The sequence below is a fragment of the Mobula hypostoma genome, chromosome 18 (genome assembly GCF_963921235.1).
Source record: "Mobula hypostoma chromosome 18, sMobHyp1.1, whole genome shotgun sequence".
Lineage (NCBI taxonomy): Eukaryota > Metazoa > Chordata > Chondrichthyes > Myliobatiformes > Myliobatidae > Mobula > Mobula hypostoma.
The window spans coordinates 57,857,142-57,878,778 of NC_086114.1; the positions used below are offsets into that span (position 1 = coordinate 57,857,142).

The window sequence follows — 21,637 nt, forward strand, 5'->3', positions numbered from 1 at the left end:
TTCAAAGTGTGGAGTTGAGGGAGACAGCAATGTACATTTCAAGGGGAGATTTGACAATGACAGAGAAAGGGCCAGCAATTTTGGGCAGAGCCGGTAATTACAACAGGCAGAATGGGACTGCAAAACTCTAACATGAATAGCAGGCTTCCTTAAATCTGGAATTCTCCAAGGTTTTGCTCTCTAGGCTGTACAGAAATATAGATGCAAAATATCACAACAGACCTACCTTGAACTGTGGAAGCTTGAGGTAGGGCCGGGTCTCTTTGGACTTGGTGAAGGCGAGACTGCACTTGCCCCAAGGTGCCAAGTGATGGGGTCGGGTGTAGCTCAGAGGCCGGTTGCACCACACATTATCTGAGAGGAAGAGAAGAGAGTGCTTGTTAAATTGGCAGCACTGGATGCAAAATACATGACGTCTCAACTCAGGTCACGTGATCCCTGCCTGGACAAATCATTCACCTTCACTTCACCCTCCTTCCACTCGGCAGTCAGACTGTACCTCCCCAGTTATACTTTGACAAAACCGTCGATTTGTTCTCCGTCCACTAAGCCTGTATTCCTTCTTCACCTCATTTCATATTTCATTCCCCAGACATGAAGTCTGCTCAGTCACTGGTGCCAGCAGCTAAGACTGCAGACGCCAGCAGAACCTCACAGAACAGTTCTCCTCTACCCCCACTGCAAAGCCGCCCGACATCGCCCTAAACAGCCTCGGTCTCATCTGAAAGTTATCCTGGGCTCCATCCACCCCTCTGGAGGAAATAGTTTCTCTCCGTCTATCCTCTGGACTCCTGAAACATCTCCAATACTCTGCTTTATTTCCACGGTCTATTCGGCCTCTTTCATTGGTTAAGCATTTTGCCCTGGATTTATTCTACTGAACCTGGGGTGCGTCCCTCCAACATGAATCACTTCTGCCTGAGGAGGAGGAGGTGGACTCTGGTGCTCTCACCCTGGATCCAGGTCAAGCCACCATAAAATCTCTTTTTAACAGCGTTACCATCAATGGCCAACGTCTTACTCTCAGCTGCTGGACAACTTAATTGTCAAGACTAGTTGCTCATTCTTCAACCCGTTCAGGACTTTGCTAATTCCTACTGAGCAAAGTGATTCTATCCTTGCTGCACTCCAGATTGCTTATAAAGGGATAGCAAGACATTCAGTCTGTTCAGACTGTGCTGATGTGTTCCTTAGCTTCACTGTATTGTCTTTTATGGGCGTCTCTGATATCCTTACCCAGCAAAAACCTATTGACCTCAGTCTAAGCTCAGACTCCATGGGTTTCAGTGGATGGGAGATAGAGACGGAGATAGGGATAGAGATAGAGATAGAGATAGATAGATAGATAGATAGGGAGAGAGAGAGAGAGAGAAAGAGAGAGAGAGAGATGCCACATGGCTGATCCTAGTTCCCAGAGATGGAGATCTTCCTGCAGCAGAAAATCCCTTTCACCATGAAACCAATGAGCACTGAATTTCAAAGGTGGGAAAGCATGGTCCAACTGAACGGAGAGGAAACAGCCATTAAATCTTAGCCTGAGTGGCTCTGGCGTGTCGGGAAGAGACATTTCAGAACAAGCCACCTGCCTAGAATGTCCCTTCTTTCAAAGGCAAACTCTAGATCAGCCTTAGCCCAAGAATCCATATCGTTCTGACAGAATGCAAGTACTTCCCGGTGAGATTAACAAACTACTAACGGAGTTGGATCAGATCAGCCACAATCTGAGAACCTGCACAGCTTCCTGCCTGATATCTGTTCCTGAGCTGTCTTATTACCCAAACCCTGTGGATCTACGTGTGAGGTTTGCAGTCAGTACTGAGTGGGCTGAGGCAGCAGCTTGAACTTGTGGAAGGGACGAGGGGAAGTGGCGAAGGAGAATGAAATGGGCAGGGTTCTCATTGCAGACTGCAAAGGTGAAACAAGTAATGTGCAACGTTAGCTGCAATTCTCTCGAAGAAGAGCTGTGCTAAATCACAAAGTCAGCGTCTCCCTAGCGCAGAGGCCTGGACGGCCCGAGAGCTTGCCATTAGACTGGTGGCGACTGAGGCTTCTGTGCTGATGGGGAGGGGTGGAGGGCAGAATGTTCCCATTGCAAAGATGCTGCAAACGGAAAAGTGTGCCAGTCGTCCCAGTGAGACAAGAGTGGAGTTTGACTGCAGAGTGGCTATCCATTCACGGAAGAAGTTCCCAGAAACAACGAGACAACTACTATAAGCATTTCGGAGAGAAGCCTTCCTTCGCTCGCTCTAGTTTTTAACTAAATACAAGCAGCCAGGAAGTGCGGGGCAGGAGAGGTCGCCAGATTTTCTGCTTTAATAATGAATTCCAGCCATGAGATTCCATCTTTTAATGTGCATTCCACTGAGAGTGACAGGGTCACAGGATCCAAGTGAGGCCTATTCAGCTCTTGGGCTCTGGAATTAAACTGCCCAATTAACCTTAAAGTTTTCACTGCCGTCAATTCTAACTTGTCTCTTGGTGTGAAGCATCGAGTGTTCAGGTAGCATGCACCAGACCAGAGAAACCAGATGTGTTTTACAGAAGAACATGTTCATCTCCCCTCTGGTTACCTGAAGACATCCATCGTTAAAAACCCTAGCCACCTGGGGCGGAACGCTAGCATAGTGGGTAATGTAATGCTGTTAGGACACCAGTGACCCGGGTTCAATTCTGACCACTGCCCATAAGGAGTTTTACGTTATCCACGTGGTTTCCTCTGGGTGCCCCTGTTTCCACCCACATACCAAACAGACGCACAGGTTACTAGGTTAATTGGTCACAAGGGTGTAATTGGGTGGCACAGGCTCGTTGGGCCGTGTTATATCTTTAAAAACTTGCTCTCTCTCATTGATACCCCCAAGAAGGAGGTACAGGAGCCCGGATACACAGAGTCAACATTTTAAGAACAGCTCCTTCCCCTCTGCCATCAGATTTCTGAAAAGTCCATGAACCCAGGAACACTATCCTGTTATTTGACTCTATTTATTTATTTCTGTCCTTTTTTATGTCTTGCACTGTAATGCTGCCACAGATTTCACAACATACTGTACACTGAGTGGCCTCATTGTTACATACACCTGTTTGACAAAGTAAGTATCTAATCAGCAGCAACCCAAAGCGTGAAAGCATGCAGTCGTGGTCAAGAGGTTCAGTTGCTGTTCAAACCAAACATGAGAATGGGGAAGAAATGTGATCGAAGTGACTTTAACCATGGAATGTTGCTGGTGGGTGGTTTGAGTATCTCAGAAACTGCTGATCTCCTGGGATTTTCATGCACGACAGCCTCTACAGTTTACAGAGAATGGTGCAAGAAACAAAAAGCACCCAGTGAGCAGCAGTTCTGCGGGCAGAAATGCCTTGTTAACGAGAGCGTTCAGAGAGAATGGCTAAACTAATTCAAGCTGACAGGAAGGCAACGGTAACTCAAGTAACTACGTGTTACAACAGTGGTGTGCAGAAGAGCATCTCTGAATGAACAGCACATCAAGGCTTGAAGTGGATGGGCTACAGCAGCAGAAGACCAGATTGAGTTCAACTCCTAGTAAGGTGGCCACTGAGAGTACGTCTGTGATAGTAAACCTGATTCTGACTCTGAAGTCATCCACATCAATCCTAAACCTTGGCTTCTTTCTCAAGTCACCTGTGCTTTTTCTTTTTAAGTAGACTTCCAATACACTCATGAAAAATGCAACTACCAACATAAAGTTCTTTGCAATAAGTGAAATTGTTAGGGTGCAAGCTGTGAACATCACAGCAGCTTGTCGCAGAGGTGAGGAACAGTTGAAAACAGTTTACCTACCTTGACTGACACAGAGTTGCCCCAATCTCCAATTGGCTTTCATTGATACTGAAGTACAGGACTGCACGAACTCCCTGTACAAGTCTGGAGATACAAATGAACTTTCAGCAGTCACATCCGCACATCTTATATCACATTTGTCAGAGACAATAGTTCTTTCCACGGTCAGGGAAACAGCAAAGTCTGACAGTGTTCTCTGTGACAAGCCACATAAGCTGATTGTCTTGCTGATAAAAATGCACAGCTGGTAGGAGAAAAGGGCTTTCTCCAGCTCGTAATTTCCTGCGCGAATGGAAACAGTAAAGTGACTGACGCAAACCATAGCAACTGGCAACGGTGTTATGAGATGGTATAATTACGTAAATGTTACAACACAGAAAGAAGGCCATTCAGCCCAGAGTATCAGTTGGAACGTTTTCTGTTTATCCTTTTGTTATTTAAAAAAAACATACAGGGTCACAAACGAGAAAATCTGCAGATGCTGGAAATCTGGGCAACGCACACAAAATGCTGGAGGAACTCAGCAGGCCAGGTAGCAGCTATAGAAAAAAGTACAGTTGACATTTCTTTCGGCCCAAAACGTCAACTATTCTTTTTTGCATAGATGCTGCCTGCTGAGGTCCTCCAGCATTTTGTGTGTGTTGCTAACATACAGGGTCAGAGGAACTGGTTTCAGAAACATGGAAGACACAAGATACTGCAGATGCAGGAATCTGGAGCAACAGAGAATCTGCTGCAGCAACTCATCCAATTGAGCACCATCTATGGAAGGCAAGGAAACGTCAAGGTTTTGGCTTGAAACTCTGCACCAGGTCCTTGATCAGGACACGCTGAGGACTTTTGTTGCTTAAAGAGCAAGGAAGGCGTGATTGAGTTTAATGCTGCCTACGCTTTGGCCGGTGGGCTGGACAGCACATCTCAGGGAAGATGATCAGATCTAGGGCAGGGTGCAGAGGGCGTCTAGCAGAACGGTGCCTCTGGACGCGGCACTTCATGACAGGGAGGGTCGGTGGAGACAGGGTAGACTTGTGCAAAGCCCTGAAGGTTTTTGACGGAGTGAATCGCTGCAGGAACTGTAAACAGTGTCAGGAAGGAATTGGAAATGAAGTTAATTTAGTGTTGTCACATGTACCAAAAAGCTTGTTTTGTGCACTGTTATACTGGTCAAATCATTACACAATGCATTAAGGCAGAAGAAGAACATTTTTCATTAACAATGTAGAATTTAGTGTGACAGCAATGGAGAAAGCACAGTGCAGGTAAACAATAAGGTGCAAGATCGTAATGAGATAGAGTGCACGGTCAAGAGTCCAATTTATCTATCTTGGAAGCTATTTACTACAACAGGATTGAAACTGTCATTGAACCTGGTGGTTTGTGCTTTGAGGCTTTTGTATCTTCTGCCTGATGGGAGAGGAGGGAAGAGAGAATACCCAGGAGAGCTGGGGTTTGATTAAGCTGGCTGCTTTGCTGAGGCAGTAAGAGGTATAGACAGAGTCCACAAAAATTGATGTAGGAGGAGTGACCGAAGATCCCGTGGAGCAGATCCATAGGTAACATTCAAAGGGGCTTTGGTTCGAGTACTTGAAGGATGAAATTCCCACTAACTCGTCCTGAATTCAAAGTTCAAAGTAAATTTATTATCAAAGTGCATATATGTCACCATATACAACCCTGAGATTCATTTTCTTGGGTGCATACTCAATAAATCCATATTAGAATAGTAACCATAACAAAATCAATGGAAGACCACACCAACCTGGGCATTCAACCAGTATGCAAAGGACTGTGCAAATACAAGAAGAAAGAAATAATAATAATAAATAACTAAGGAATAAATATTGAGAACATGAGATGAAAAGTCCTTGAAAGTGAGTCCATAGGTTGTGAGAACATTTCAATGCTGGGACAAGTGAAGTTGAATGAAGTGGAATGAATGGTTGAATATCAGCATGGGCTTTGTGGGCCGAATGGCCTGTTTTCATGTTGTATCTCTATATGACTTTGCATGATTATGTTCTGTTGGATTATGGTCTGGATCTTGTTTTTGTTGTGTTTTTTCCTGTTTGATTTAGCTTTTTTTTCACTTGTTTATATGCTTGTGTAATCACTTGTTTGTCTGTGAACTTTTATTAACTTGAAGTATATTTGGTTCTATACTTCTGTAGTTTATTTGTCTGCATAGCTGAAGTGTAATTCAGTCAATAGCTGCTAAAGTCGTTTCTTATCTAAATTGGCCTAAACCAGTTTGAAATATAGAAGGAAACAGCATGCTCTTGTTCCTTCGTTACAGCCCATTAAGTTTCACCCAGGTACAGCCACTTATAGTTCTTTGTTATTGCTTTGCTTTCTGGTACAGGTTGACCCTGTCTGACCTGTACTATGATAAACATCTAATAAATCAGCTGTAACCATAAGGTTTGTGCTGCATTCTTAACTTCTCAAGAACCTTCTGGACAACATCATCTCCAGATCCAATTTCAACAGGAGAAAATCCGCTCAGCATCCACGGGTGAACCTGGATTTTTTCAACGACATTACCTTGCATTCTTCAAACCCAGACAGCACAGAATTATTATCACTGACTTAGATGAAATGGAATTTGTTGTTTTGTTGCAGCAGTACAGTGCAAAGACATAAAAAATTACCATGAATTATGAAATAAATGAATATTGCAAGAAAGGAAGAAACGATGAGGTAGTGTTCGTGGGTTCATCTGACGGTGAGGGAGAAGAAGCTGTTCCTGGACTATTGAGTGTGGGTTTTCAGGCTCCTGTATCTCGTCCCCCTTGGCAGTAAGAAGGAGAGGGTATGCTCTGCATGGTAAGGGTCCTTATTGTTGGGTGACTGCTTCCTGAGCCATCACCTCTTGAACCTGCCTTGGTGGTGGAGAGGGTAGGTCAGACTGAGTCCACAACCCTCGGCAGCCTCCTGCGATCCTGTGCTTTAGCCACGGGGCAAGTCTTTCCCCGTTCCTGGAATCGGTCCAGTTCATCTTCTCTCAACCTCTTCAGAGACCAATGGCCCATGTGTGGTCTCACCAACATGCCCACTTCATCGGCTGTAACACACTTCACTGCTTCCTGAGGTCATAAAGGGTGTCAGATAAAATCAAACACTCCTTTCTTAAAAGTGCAGCAAAGTGACCACAAGACACCAAAGCTTTTCTGCAGCTTTACTTCGATTATCTCAGCCATATGAGTGAGGGCTTCAGAGAGCACATCAGTGAAGTGGAAATTAATTCTCAAAATTTATTAATGAATTTGAAAGAAAAGGAACACCTGAGTAACACATGAATTTTTCTCGTTTTAAGTTTGGGATTTTACTCTCAGGGGCAGGCTGTGCTGGGACATCTTGTTAGGTGGAACAGTTATTCCATCCTGGTCCTGTGACCAATGAGGCAATGTGGGGAACTGACACACTGTGGGGGCAGGGCAGCTCCATGGTCTGCCACTTATTTATGTCTCCACCTCCGTCATTATAACAAAAACAAAGCACAGGGTGTCTGTTGAGGTTTCCTCTGCCTTGCTTCGAGACCTTAAGCTCTTCGTTATGCAACTGAGTGGGTAGCACCCTCTCCCTGTTTGACTGTCAATGACACAAAATCCCGCTCCCATGGAAACCATTCTGCTCTCATTCTGACACCCCCCCACCCCACCACTGTAGCCCCCTTTTCCCCTAATTCCAAGAAGTGTGATGAGAGTTAGTGATGCATTTAATACCACACAGAGCTTGATCGGCTGCTGCTCTCATTTAGGGCCATCCTGAATGCATTGGGGACACCAAATTCCTCTTCATTACCTTGGGGCTCTCTCTCTCTCTCTCCCTCCCTCTTGCTTTTTGCTTTGCCAGCTGCGAAGAATCTCCTGAATCTCGGACAGAAACCATCCTGTTGGCTGCCGTGCTCACTGCCCCTCTCCCACTGGGTCAGCTTTCCCTGAGCAATCTGCCCGGTCCTTAGCCTAAACCCGCCTCGTATCACTTCCCCCAGTGTGTCGCTCCAGTGAGCTCGCCCTGTGCGTTGAGCCTTCTCCCTGCTCTCTGGATCTTCTCAGTCCCTCCAGTGTCCAACATCTGGTACCGGATCAGCATGAATTCCCACCCACCACATTTTGGGAATATTACAGCCAGGGTGTTCTGTTGCTGGCACACAAACTCCGTTTCCCTGGTCACTGATTCCATTCCACTCCATCAGGCCGGTCCTGACACCGAAACCATCAGCATTGTCACACAACATCTAGGCCAATACTGTGTGGAAGGTTGTACCCAGCTGGAGGCTATGTACCCAGACAAGGTGTTAAACTTCTCCTGGTCCTCTCAGGAGGATGTAAAAGATCCTTTGCAGTTATTTGACAATCAGTATCCTTGTCAATAATTAGTTCTTAAACTAGTTATTAATCAAACTGTATGACACGAGATTTTAGCGTGAGCCCATTTTGTGCATGGCATCAGGAACTACAGTAATTTCAAAAGCGGTCCTCTGACTGTCGAATGCCTCAGCTTGGTTACCCAGAGCGTATGAGGCAGCTCTGGAAATGAAAGTGGTTAAGCTCTCTGTCGTTCAATGCAGCCTGCGAGCTTTGGGCCATTTCCTGGTGCAGATCAGGAGAGCTGCGGCAAGACACACACCAGTTGGCTCCTGTAAGCTCCTTTAGTGAGACTCACTAGGCTCAGAGTAACAGTGCAATACTAAACAAAAAAAAGTGCAATATATAGGATGAACAGAATCTCACATCCAAGCAGAAAATGAAGGAAACTTTCAGCAGATGAGATGACACGTTTTTCTCTTGGACAGCCATGAGTTTTGGAACTCACTTGACAGCAGAATGAGTGAATATTGTAAAAGCAAAGGTGTATATGGTTGATTAGGGGTTAATAAGTTGCCACAGACAGACCAGCATGCACAATTAGCCCTGATCTTATTGAATGGAAGGGCAGGCTGGAGGGGCCGAATGGCCTGACCCTGCTCTTAATTAATGCTGTAGATCGGGCAGTATCTGTGGACACACAAAGCTGTAATCTTTCAGCAGCTGGTCAGTCATAGGTGTTTCCTGGGCTGTGGAACATTAGCGCCTGGAGATTTGTACAAACACAGTCATGAGATCACTCAGTGACCACATCTCCATAGTCCTCTGGTTCACCAATTGGCCACTTTACAAATACCTTTTCCAAGGTTCAGGAACAGTTCAATACAGTACCAGAACAAAAAAGTGAAGCGCACTGGATAGCTGGACAGTGCAGACAGTTCTCCCGAAAGTCAATCCAAAACTGAAATAAAGCTGGGATTGTGAGTGAGGAGAGATTTCTGCACTCTCAAAGGAGCAAGTCTTTAGAATTCTTTACGCAAGAGATGCAGATGCTGGAAATTGAGAACAATGCACACAAAATGCTGGAAGAACTCAGCAGATCAGGCAGTATCCATGGAAAGGGTTCAGTCCCGATGAAAGGACTCAGTCCGAAACGTCAACTCTTTATTCCTCTCCACAGATGCTGCCTGACCTCCAGCATTTTGTGTTTGTTGCACTAGATTTTATTACTCCTGAGGGGGTGAATTCTCAGTCCTTGAGTATTTCCAAAACAAAGGTTGATAAGATTCTGGGTGCTAAGGGAATAAGGGGCAGGACTTTAAGCTGAGCTGAGGCAGGTGCTTAGCTGTTAGGAGACAAGTCTTGGGGATCTCCTCTCATGCCTCATTATTATGTTTAATGCAATCGCTGGGTTGCTGTCTCCTTTCACAGTTCGGTGAATTGCGGAAGTGAATGCTACTAAAAATAATGTAATATCTACTGAATCAGTTGACTGAGCTCCTCACACTTCCTGTTTATCATAGATGAGTCTCTAAACCTTAAGTCATGGTATGTTTTTCATCAACTGCCTGTTCGAGATCTGTGAAACACAGATTCCATGGTGCCTGTTAGTCATGGAGCAGTACACCGGGGGAAAGATTAGGCACTCTGTACTTTCTCCTTTTTAATTCAATTATGCGCTGGCTGTTTGATTATTCACCAAATCAAAGAAAAAAATTACCTTAAAAAGTTCAGTTTAGTGATAAACAATATGATCTTTTCATTGGATATAGCCAAGTTAAAAGCTCCAGGCACAGCTAGAGACTGAACCTCTGCTCACAGATCAAGGCAGTAGCTAATGGTTTCTAAATAATTTTACCTTTGTAGGTCAAACCCCGGTGAAACCTACTCTATAAGTTAGATTTTACTCCTTTATTCACAGATCCAAGTGAACAAGGAGCAGAGGAATCCTTTGCTAGTTCTCAGACTGGGTCCAATCCCCTTTCCTTTCTTCAGCTCAACTAAAGTTTCCCTTGTAAGCAGAAACCCTGCTTGTTTCCAAAGGCCATGACTTTCAACATCCTTCCAAGTATTGTGTCCCAGGTCATAATAACTCACTACGTAAAGAAATCTTGTCTCCACCATCACCGCTTCATAAGCTAATTACCTGAAACTTCAACCCTACCCCTTCCCCCACGAGCCAGTGGAAATAATTGCTTGTGACTTCACTTCATCAAGTTCCCTCTTAAATTTGAATATCTCCATTAGATCTCTGCTTTCAATTGAAGTGTGGGCAAATTTTCATTAATGTTACACATCTTATTTCTGATTCAGTTGACTCCAGTGTTTCCTTAAGTTCTTCTAAAACAAGGTCCCTGATATGATGTCGGAAATATTTCAGCTAATTTTCACACAGCACGAACCCACAAACAGTCATCTAGTTGATAACCAGATAAGTGTATCTTTTTAGGAATGTTGCTTCCAGACTAAATATTGACAATATGAACTCAGCGAGATGACAGCAAGGCCATGGAATATCTCCAGAATTCCTGGCTAATAAGGGAATGACGCAGGAATCTAAGGGTGCCATTCCTGATATGACCAGATGGTGGCAGGCCAGGTCAGCACTTCTTTCAGTTTCCCCTCTGCGGCCTCATCTCAATTTTGGACACTTAGGGAGAGGTCATAGAAGAGGTTACCAGGACTGCCCGGATTAGAGAGCATAGATCGAGTGGATAGCCCGAGACGTTTTCCCAGGCAGTTTGTCGGTGTTTGCTTGTGTGTAGCTTTTTCATTGATTATATTGTATTTCTCTGTGAATACCTACAAGAAAATAAATCTCAGGGTAGTATATGGTGACATATATGCACTTGGATAAGTTTACTTTGAACTTTTAAATAGCTAATGCAAGGGGGCATAATTTTAAAGTGATTGGAGGAAGGTATGGGGATGTCAGAAGTAAGTTATTTTACACAGAGGGTGCTGGGGTCGTGGTAGAGGCAGACAAGTACTGGTTGAAATGTTTAACACCCCATGCCAGACTCAAGGCTCTGCTGTCAATCTGTGCGTAATTTTGCTCTGCAGCAGTAATAAAACGTGATGCAAAGGCATTCACTTCATCATTTATAACATGTGACGTGACCGCACCGATACCATATACTGTCACCAGCAAAGCTTCTTTGAATGATGTGGGCCATAATGCGTGAGTACAGTGTCTGATGCCACCATTTCCTTTACCTTTCAGAAAGCCACCTCATACTGATTCATTCACTGCCGTTCCTTTCCGATCTGCAGTAAGGAGCTCAGGGGGTGGGCCACAGTAGCCAGGTTTGGCAGAAACCTGTTGTAGTAATTGACAAATCCTAAAAAGGACTGCAACTGTGACACATCCTTTGGCCTTGGGGCGTCCACCACTGCTTGAATTTTCTCAGCACACTTATGTAAATTCTTGTGCATCAATGGTGTGACCACAGTAAGTGATGCTTGGTTTAAAGATCCACACTTGTTGCACTGTGCTCTGAGTCCGTGATCTTCTAATCTTTTTAATACTGCCTTGAGATTTTGGAAATGTTCCCTGTCATCCTCACAAGTTACAATTATGTCATCCAGGGAACACTGAGAGCCTGGGTAGCCTTGCAGCTCCTGTTCCATAGATTTCCACCTGAGTGCAGGTGTTGATGTTATTCCTACAATGAACCTATTATAGTGATAAAACCCTTTGTGAGTGTTTATGGTGAGAAACACTTTGGACTCTTCTTCCATCTCCATCTGTAGGTAGGCCTCAGCTGACGAAGGGTCTCGGCCCGAAACGTTGACTGTACCTCTTTCTATAGACGCTGCCTGGCCTGCTGCGTTCACCAGCAATTTGTGTGTGTTGCTTGAATTTTCAGGCATGTGCAGATTTCCTCGTGTTTGCTGTCCTCTTTGCTGAAGTGTTTCCCTCCAGAAAGGTTTGCAAAGATATCCTCTATCCTGGGCAGAGGGTACTGATCTACTGGGTTGATGGTGACCTTAAAAATCAGAACAGATCCTAACAAACCCATCCTTCTTAGCTGCTGGGACCTCTGGCATTACTCACGGGCTCCACTCAACCTTGGAAATAATTCTGTTAGCCTCCATGTGATCTAGCTCAATGGCTACTTCATCACGGATGATATAAGCAACCAGACAGGCTTTGTGAAACTTGGGTGTGGCATTTTCATCTAACACTATTTTACCCTTGATAAGTTTGAGCTTTCCAATGCCATCCTTGAACACTGCTGTGGCATCATCCAGTACCTTTCTTAACTTGCTTTCAGTTGACTCTATTGGAGGGGATGTGGCATGCAAACGGTGGATGGATCTCCAATCAAGTTGTCGTCGTCTCAGCCAATCACGTCCCCACAATGCTGGTCCTCCTGTTTTTACCACATACAAGCCCAATGTGGCTTGTTGGTTGTTGTATTTTACTGTTACATCTTTTCTCCAGTATAAGTTGTTAGTTGGATGTCTGCAGGCATCAATTCAATATCTTTGAAATGCCACTCAAACTCATTTTGTAGAATGACCGCAACAGCCGAGACTGGTCCAATTCAACTTTAATTAATTTGCCATTCACTTCTCGTGTCAGTCCAGACCTGCATCACTCTCATCATTATCAGGTTTTTCATCAACAGCATGCAGATTACTCTCGTTTTGAAACTGTATCTTGACTTTTTATCTTTTTTCCTTCCCTGTGCAGTCATTTATTTTCGTCTGCTCACATGATGCTTGTATGTGGCCTACTTAGTTGTATTTTCTGCAAGTTTTATCTTTAAACTTGCACCGGTGTGGCTTACATGAGCTCCCGCCACAATGATAACACTATTTCTTTGGCCAGGCAGGTTCCTGTTTAACTTTGAAATTTTGTTCACACTCACCATTCCTGGCCAAAACTCAATTGTGTCTCTGTCCACTATTTACTTTGAAACAGTGATTTCACCTGCTCCTTTAAATGTAAGTTGTGCTTCAGTTAGGAGCCATTTTTGAATCTTTTCCTGTGAGATTCCACAGACTAACTGGTCTCTCAATGCATCATTAAGCCCATCCCTGAACTGACAGTTCTCAATTTCTTCAAATAAGCTATATACACTGAAATAGATGCCTCTTTCTTTTTATTCGCTTATGAAACCATAGGTTTCTGTAATCAACGATGGTTTTGGTTCTAAATATTCCTGCACTACTTTCACAATATCAGCAAAGCTTGTTCTGACTAGTTTGGTAGGAGCTGTCAAACTGTATGCTCTTCCACCAAGTACACTCAGCAAAACCGGCTCTTGTTTCTCATTGGTTATTCCATTTGCTTTAAAATACTGATCAATTCACTCAGTATACATAACTCAGTTATCTTTTATACAATCGAATGTCTATCTTTCTGAGGTAGCCAGCCATTACTGTTTTTTTTTAAAATTTATCTATATACTACGAAAACTCTCATGCTCTGTCTGTCTGTTTGTCTGTTTGTGACCTCCAATTAGCGCAAATGGTGCATTACAGCGGCACTTCTTTTGGCTAAGTCGAATTAAAATGCGCTAACTTACAGAATGCAGGCAAAGTTCAGGGTTATATATTCGTATAAAATTGCTCATTAGCCAAAATCAACGAGCTCCCCTTTAACCCGAGAGCCGATCCGCCATCATGGAAATCGGGACGCGACAGCCTGACGCATGAGCATGGCCAACCTCAGCAGCGTCACCTACCGGAGCAAAAGGGCAGGACAGGGCAGCTCTATTTCGAGGAGTCACATTCTGCTAATCACCATCAGCATGTGCAGGATTGGGACAGATCTAGCTGCCACCCACCAATAAGAGATAATTAAATCTTATTGTAATGACGTACTTTGAGACACCGATCAAACCCTTTGCTGCAGTCAAAGGACAGCGGTGACTATATCACGTCCATTTAGGAGAGCACCAACCACATCATCAAGAGTAATCAGCATCCTTTGGTGTTAGTGCTTCATATCTTCTACCCAGCATTAGGGTACAAAAATACGGTCAGCCTAATTATGCCACATGGAAGGGGAAGGGGGACATTATGGTCATGAGATGACGCCAAATGTCGTCGGGAAGCGGCAAGGAGAGGGAGAGAACAAGAATCAGATGAGGCCAGGGCCGCACGACTCCAGGATCAAAGAGTCAGGACAAAAAAAGATGAGAGCAGAAGAGACAGAGGAGGAGAGGCATGCACGTCTCCAGGATCAGAGACAAACAACAAACAGCAGAAGAGATGAAGAGACGGGGGATGAAAGGGCTGCACGTCTCCAGAATGACAACAAGAGCCACAAGGGTGGCAGATAAACCAGAAATGATGCCATCAAAAGTGTCCTATGTTAAATGAGGAGCAGCTATATTTGCTTTGCTACACGTCGTTCTTCTTTAATAAACTGAGGTTTTCCACTTCAGTTTCCAAAGCAAAGCAATACCAATAGCATTCAGGCAAATTTAATGTTCATTCTGGTCACATCAGACTGCACTACCCTTCTCTCAAAGGGTGCCCCAACGGGTCACCCCGTTGTCTAGTCACTATTATCACCTGGTATTCACTGTTTATGAACCTGTGAATTTCATCTGATTTCTGCCTTCGTTGTAACTTGAATATCTCACTGTGATTTATCGGGTATGTAGTTATCTTGGGTTTGTTTTAAAACTTACTCATTACCCTGTAATGCTTTGCAACTCCAAAGCATAAAACTAATTGAAAGAAAACACGGGGGCCTAGGGATGTGAGTCTTAGTTTTGTCTTATGGGTGCTGGTGAAGGCAGATACGATAGAGGTGCTTAAGAGAATCAGGTTTATTATCATCGGCATGAAATTTGTTAACTTAGCAGCAGCGGTTCAATGCAATACAGAGAAAAAAATAATAATAATTGCACTATGTGTGGGCAGAGAGGATTAGGTGTCATTGCCTTAAATTAACTCAACACAACATAATGAGCCAAAGGACCTGTCCTTGGCTGTACGACCACACTCATGGAACAGTGATTAAGATTAAGATTAGCTTTATTTGCCACATGTACATCGAAATACCGAAACCTGCAGTTTAGTGCGTCATTTTGCGTCAATGTCTAACACACTGAGGACTGCGCTGTGGGCAAGTGTCGCTACGCTTCTGGCAAAACAGAGCATGCCCACAACTCACCAACCCCAGCCCTAACCATACGCCTTTGGAAAGTGAGAGGAAACCCACACAGTCACAGGGAGAACATGCGTACCTCTTACAAGAATTGAACCTAAATCGGTGATCGTGGTACGATAAAACATTACGCTACCATTCCATTCCCCGGCCTGGATTAGACAGTTACCAAAACCATTATAAAAACATTTTGTGATTACATCAAGAGGAGTAATTTATCGTGCTTCAATTAACACAGCTCAACATGCCACTACGTATCTTAAACCGGGGCAATCTGAGACATGCCCCCTTCTCATTATTACCATCAGATACAATAGGAGGTACAGGAACCTAAAGAAGCACATTCAACACAGCTTCTTCCCTTCCACCATCAGATTTCCTATCAGTCCATGAACCTGTGAACGCTGCCTTACGATTTCTCTTTTGCAATATGGTTTAATTTTGTATTCATTGCAACTTCAGGTAATTTGTATGTCTTGCACTGAACTGCTGCCACAAAACAACAGATTTCACAACATACATCAGTGATTCTGAAAAAAGGTAAATAAGTCACAGTGTTAAACTCTGTGCAATCTTTCAAAAACTCCACAGATGTAATTAATATAAATAAGGAAGAACCAACACATCTAGTCTTCGATAGGCTCTCACATAAAAGATTAGTGCACAAGATTGAAGTGCATGGGATTGGTGGTAATGTTTTAGCGTGGACTGAGAATTGCTCGGCAGATGGGAAACAGAGAGCAGGAATAGCAGTATCTTTTACTTTGCGATAGTGATTGACTAGTAGGGTACCACAGAGATCAGTGCCTGATCACAAGGTTAATGATTTGAAAGAAAGAACCAAATGTAACATGTCTTGAGTTCACAGATGACGCAGAGTTGGTAGAAGGGAGGTTGGGGATGGGAAAAGTGAGCTGTTCAGAAATACAAAGATGTTCCAATGTGACAGGCATAAGTTTGGTGATTGAGCAAATGCTTGAATAATTGTGACGTTAGCCAATTTCATTCTAAAACAAAAAAAATGCAATATTATCAGAATATAGATAGAAAGATGGAGGGCTATGTAGGAGGGAAGGGTTAGATCCATTTTAGAAGCAGGCCCTTTGACTCATCTAGTCCATGCTGAGCGATTACCATCGACCTACACCCAGACAATGGCCCTTCATACCCCAGTCATGTTTCAACCAAATTTCCCTTAAATGCTGAAATCAAACCCGCATCCATCACTTCTCCTGGAGGTTGATTCCACACCCTCAGAACACTCTGAGTGAAGAGGTTCCTCCTCATGTTTCTCTTAAACATTTAACCTTTCAACCTATGACCTTTAGTTCTTGTCTCATCCAAACCCTCAGAGGAAAAAGCCATCTTGCATTTACACTACTTCTACCCCCCCCCCACCATTTTGTTTTCTGTAATCAAATCTCCTCTCATTCTCCTACACTCCAGGGAATGAAGTCCTCATCTATTGAACCTTTCCCAAAAACTCGGGTCCTTAAGTCCCAGCTACATCTTGGTAAATATTTTCTGCACCCTTTCAGACAGAGTTTTTGATTAGATCTAAAAGGTTGGAGCGACATTGTGTGAAGGAGTGAACTCTGCTATCATCTTCTATGTTCTATGGCAGACTAGGGAATGGGTGTCAGGCCTCCACATGTAGGCTCCTTCCAGTCTCTCTATTCCCTGACGGGACGGTGAGCAATGTCTGACCCAGCAGTGTGTGCTTGGCTAAAGGAAATTGTCCATCAACATGAGTACACGATCCCGAAGCAGCAGGGAACCAGTGACTATCTGCCCTCCACTTGCAACTAACTCTCCATCTAGACGCAGTCAGCCTCCTCCCTTCAACCCCGGCCCCCAAGAGCATGAGCGTTGATGGAGAAACAACCTGTTTGCCTACTGCCGAGCCGCTGATCACCCATGCATCAAATGCCCACTGTGTCTGGCAAAATGGCACCTCCTGACAGAGACGAGATGCCTTCTGTCTGGTGAGCAGCTCCTGGCCTCTCGTTCGAACACCATCGACCGGCTCACTCTCTCTGCCCTCCTCCACACCCCAAGTGCTGTTTGCACACAGGAGGCTCTGGTGGGTTCCGGCACAGCGGGCAACTTTCTGGACCGGACTCTGTGTGTGCAGCTTGTACTCCCCACTCACGATGGATCCCCAACCTAATGCCACAACTTCCTGTCCCAGTGCGTCCTACACTTCAAGCTCCAGCTATCTCCGTGAGACCAGAAGACATAGGAGCAGAATTAGGCCATTTGGCCCATCGAGTCTGCTCTGCTATTCAGTCATGGCTGATCCTCCCCCCCACCCCTCAGCCCCACTCCCCGGCCTTCTCCCCACAACCTTTGATGCCATGTCCAATTGAGAACCTATCAAGTTCTTCCTTAAATACACCCAATGACCTGGCCTCTACAGCTGCATGTGGTAACAAATTCCACAAATTCACTACACTCTGGCTAAAGAAAATTCTCCGCATCTCTGTTTTAAATGGACACCCCACTATCCTGAGGCGGTGCCCTTTTGTCCTAGACTCCCCCACCATGGGAAACATCCTTTCTACATCAACTCTGTATAGGCCTTTCAACATTTGAAAGGTTTCAATGAGATCCCCCCTCATCCTTCGAAATTCCAGCAAGTACAGACCCAGAGCCATCAAACGTTCCTTGTGTGATAACCCTTTTGTTCCTGGAATCATCCTTGTGAACCTCCTCTGGACCCTCTCCAATGCCAGCACATCTTTTCTAAGATGAGGAGCCCAAAACTGTTCGCAATACTCAAGCCTCAGCATCACCTCCCTGCTCTTGTATTCTAGACCTCTTGAAATGAATGCTAACATTGCATTTACCTTTCTCACCACCAATTCAACCTGCAAGCTAACCTTCAGGGTGTTCTGCTCAAGGACTCCCAAATCCCTTTGCATCTTAGATTTTTGGATTTTCTCCCCATTTAGAAATTAGTCTGCACACTTATTTCTACTACCAGGGTGCATGACCATGCATTTTCCAGCATTGTTTTTCATTTGCCATTCTCTTGTTCATTCTCCTAATCCGTCTATGTCCTTCTGCAGCCTAGCTGTTTCTTCAACACTACCTACCCCTCCACCATCTATTCCATCATCTAAATCATTGATATACAGCATAAGAAGAAGTGGTCCCAACACTGACCCTTGTGGAACACCACTAGTCACTGGCAGCCAACCAGTAAAGGATCCTTTTATTCCACTCGCTGCCTCCTACCAATCAGCCAATTCTCTAACCATGCCAGTAACTTTCCTGTAATACCGTTGGCTCTTAACTTCGTAAACAGCCTTGTGTGGCACCTTGTCAAAGGCCTTCTGTAAGTCCATATATACAACATCCACTTTATCTATCCTACTTGTAATCTCCTCAAAAAATACCAACTGGTTCATCAGGGAAGATTTTCCCTTAAGGAAACAATGCTGACTTTGCACTATCTTATCCTGTGTCACCACGTACTCCATCACCTCATCCTTAAAAATTGACTCCAACATCTTCCCAACCACTGAGGTCAAGTTAACTGGTCTATAATTTCCTTTCTGCTGCCTTCCTCCTTTCTTAATGAGTGGAGTGACATTTGTAATTTTCCAGTCCTCTGGCACCATGCCAGAGTCCAATGATTTTTGAAAGATCATTGCCAATGCCTTCACAATCTCTACCACTACGTCTTTCAGAACCCTGGGGTGCAGTTCATCTGGTCCAGGTGACTTATGTACCCTTAGGTCTTTCAGCTTTTTGAGCACCTTCTCCCTTGTAATAGTAACCGCACCCACTTCTCTTCCCTCACACCCTTCAACATCTGGCACACTGTTAGTGTCTTCCACAGTGAAGACAGATGCAAAATACTCATTTAGTTTATCAGCCATCTCCTTGTCCCCTGTGATTATTTCTCTGGCCTCATTTTCTAGTGATCCTATATCCACTCTCATCTCTCTTTTATTTTTTACATACGTGAAAAAGCTTTTACTATCCATTTTGATATTGTTTGCTAGCTTGCTTTCATATTTCATCTTTTCCCTCCTAATGATTCCTTTAGTTGCCCTCTGTGGGGTTTTAAAAGCTTCCCAATCCTCTGTCTTACCACTGATTTTTGATTTGTGGTGTGCCCTCTCTTTTGCTTTTACATTAGCTTTGACTTCCCTCATCAGCCACGGTTGTGCTATTTTGTGATTTGTGTATTTCTTTGTTTTTGGAATAGATCTATCCTGCACCTTCCTCATTTTTCCCAGAAACTCAAGCCATTGCTTCTCTGCTGTCATCCCCGCCAGCATCTCCCACCAATTTACTTTGGCCAACTCCTCTCTCATACCACTGTAATTTCCTTTACTCCTTTACTCTTTGTATGTTACGGTGAGCCAAGATTGCCTTCATCATTTCTCTTTTGACAGGGCGAGCTCTGACCTGGGCTGCTGCTAACTGGGATAATAAAACCTCTATTTGCAACCAGTATGAAGATTTTACTGCTGAAGTGCCCCAGGTTTTCAACCATTCTGGAAGTGGAAGGGAGACAGTGGATCGAATACTTTGCCTGTGCCAAGGCTCACACTCGGTGCTGGATTACACCATGGAATTCAGGATCCTTGTGGCGGTGAGTGTTGGAGAGGCTGACCTATTACCATCACAGCCTCTCAGAGTCCTTGAAAGATGAGATGTCTAGCTGGGAGATGCCTGCCGACCTGAGAGCCCTCATTACTCCGGCCTCCAAATTGACAAGCGTCTTATGGAACGACCTTCCAGGTCGCCAACCAAAACCCCAGTCCCAATGCCGAACCATTTCAGGTTGCAGGACCCTGATCAGCAATGCCCCTGGTAGGGAGAGCTCCCTTAACGCCCCCCACCCACAAGAGCTTGAGTGTCAGTGGAGAAACAACCTGTGTGTCTACTGCATAGCCGCCAATCACCCGTGCATCACATGCCCACTGTGTGCGGGAAATGGCACCACCAGGTGGAGATGAGGGGCCTTCTATCTGGTAAGCTCCTCCTGGCCCCTTGTTCCACCACCATAGACTGAATCTCCCTCTCCGTCCTCCTCCTCACCCTGACAGCTCCTCGCACGCAGGGGGCTCTGGTGGGTTCTGGCACAGCGGGCAGCTTTCTGGACCGGACTCTGCGTGTGTAGCTTGGACTCCCTACCAAGCCTATCTCTCACCCCTTCTGCATCACTGCCATTAACAGATGTCCCTTGGCGTCTGGGGTGGTGAGAGCACACACACAGCCTGTGCACATGAGCATTGGAGAGCACCATGAGTCCATCCAATTCCTCCTGATCAACTCACCCAACACTCCTCTCATCTTGGGTTACACCTGGCTCTCCACTCACGACCCTCACTTCGCTGGGTCATCCAATTCAATGCTGAGTTGGGGACTCACCTGCCTGCAACTTCAGTTGACTTCACCCCGTAAATCCACGGAGACAGAGGAAACTCCCAACTTTATCAAATTCCCACAGGAATACCAAAATCTTGCCATCGCTTTTAGTAAAGGGGAAGCCATCTCCTTGCCAGCTCACAGACCTCATAGCTGTGCAATCAACCTCCTCCTGGGCACCACCCCTCACTAAGGTCTGATGTTCTCCCTCTCCCATCCTGAGACCCAAAACATGGATGGCTACATTGCCAAAGTGCTACAGCATGACTTCGTTCGACCATCCCAGTCCCCAGCCGATGCAGGATTCTTATTTGTCCGAAAGAGAACCAGATCTACCCTGAGCTTGCTCAGGCTGATACACCTAACGTGCCAGTGGCCGTGCGCTGTGACACAATCCAGTCGGCTCGCTCTTCACCCCTCTCCGGCCATCCAGGAGCACGACAGACTCTGAGTTCCTGCGGCCCCTACCGATCTCCTGACACCCATAGTCCCACACCGCCATGGATTTCATCATGGGTTTGTCACCTTCATGTGAGGCCAGGGTGATCGTGAACGCAGGGCGACTGTTTCTCCAAGGTGGCCATGTCATCGCCCTCCCCAGACTTTCACTCAGCCACTGAGACAGCGGGTCTGGTTCTCTGACATGTAGTTCACCTCCACAGTTTCCATCAGGACATTGTGTCAGGCTGGGTCATCACCCACTTCTGCTGAGCCTTCTGTTCCCTCCTCCGCACGTCAGTGAGCTTGTCCTCTCACCATCATCTGTAGACCAACAGTCATTCAGAAAGATCCAACCAACAAGTGGAGAAGTTTCTGTGATGTTTCATTGCCTCTAACCCTTCCACGCGGAAGAAGTATTTGCTCAGAGCTGAGCTCTCCCACATTCTACACACCTCCCCGGCTACAGGTATGTCACCCTCTGAGGTGCTTCACGGCTACCAACCCCATTGTTCCCTAGGGAGGAGCCAATGGTGGAGGCTCCATCTGCCAAGGCTCTGGTTTGCCGATGCC

At 45.2% G+C, this 21,637-nt stretch overlaps 1 protein-coding gene across 1 annotated transcript in view; it reads right to left on the bottom strand.

Moving 5' to 3' along the window:
* Nucleotides 1–21,215, bottom strand: part of LOC134358125 (uncharacterized) — a 33,774-nt gene extending 12,559 nt beyond the window's left edge. The window contains exons 1-3 of the mRNA XM_063070114.1: nt 20,993–21,215; nt 3,800–3,883; nt 227–354 (exon numbers count right to left, since the gene is read on the bottom strand). Of these exons, the coding sequence (XP_062926184.1) occupies nt 227–354; nt 3,800–3,883; nt 20,993–21,215 (435 nt within the window). The remainder of the gene's footprint in view (nt 1–226; nt 355–3,799; nt 3,884–20,992) is intronic.
* Nucleotides 21,216–21,637: the final 422 nt, after the last annotated feature.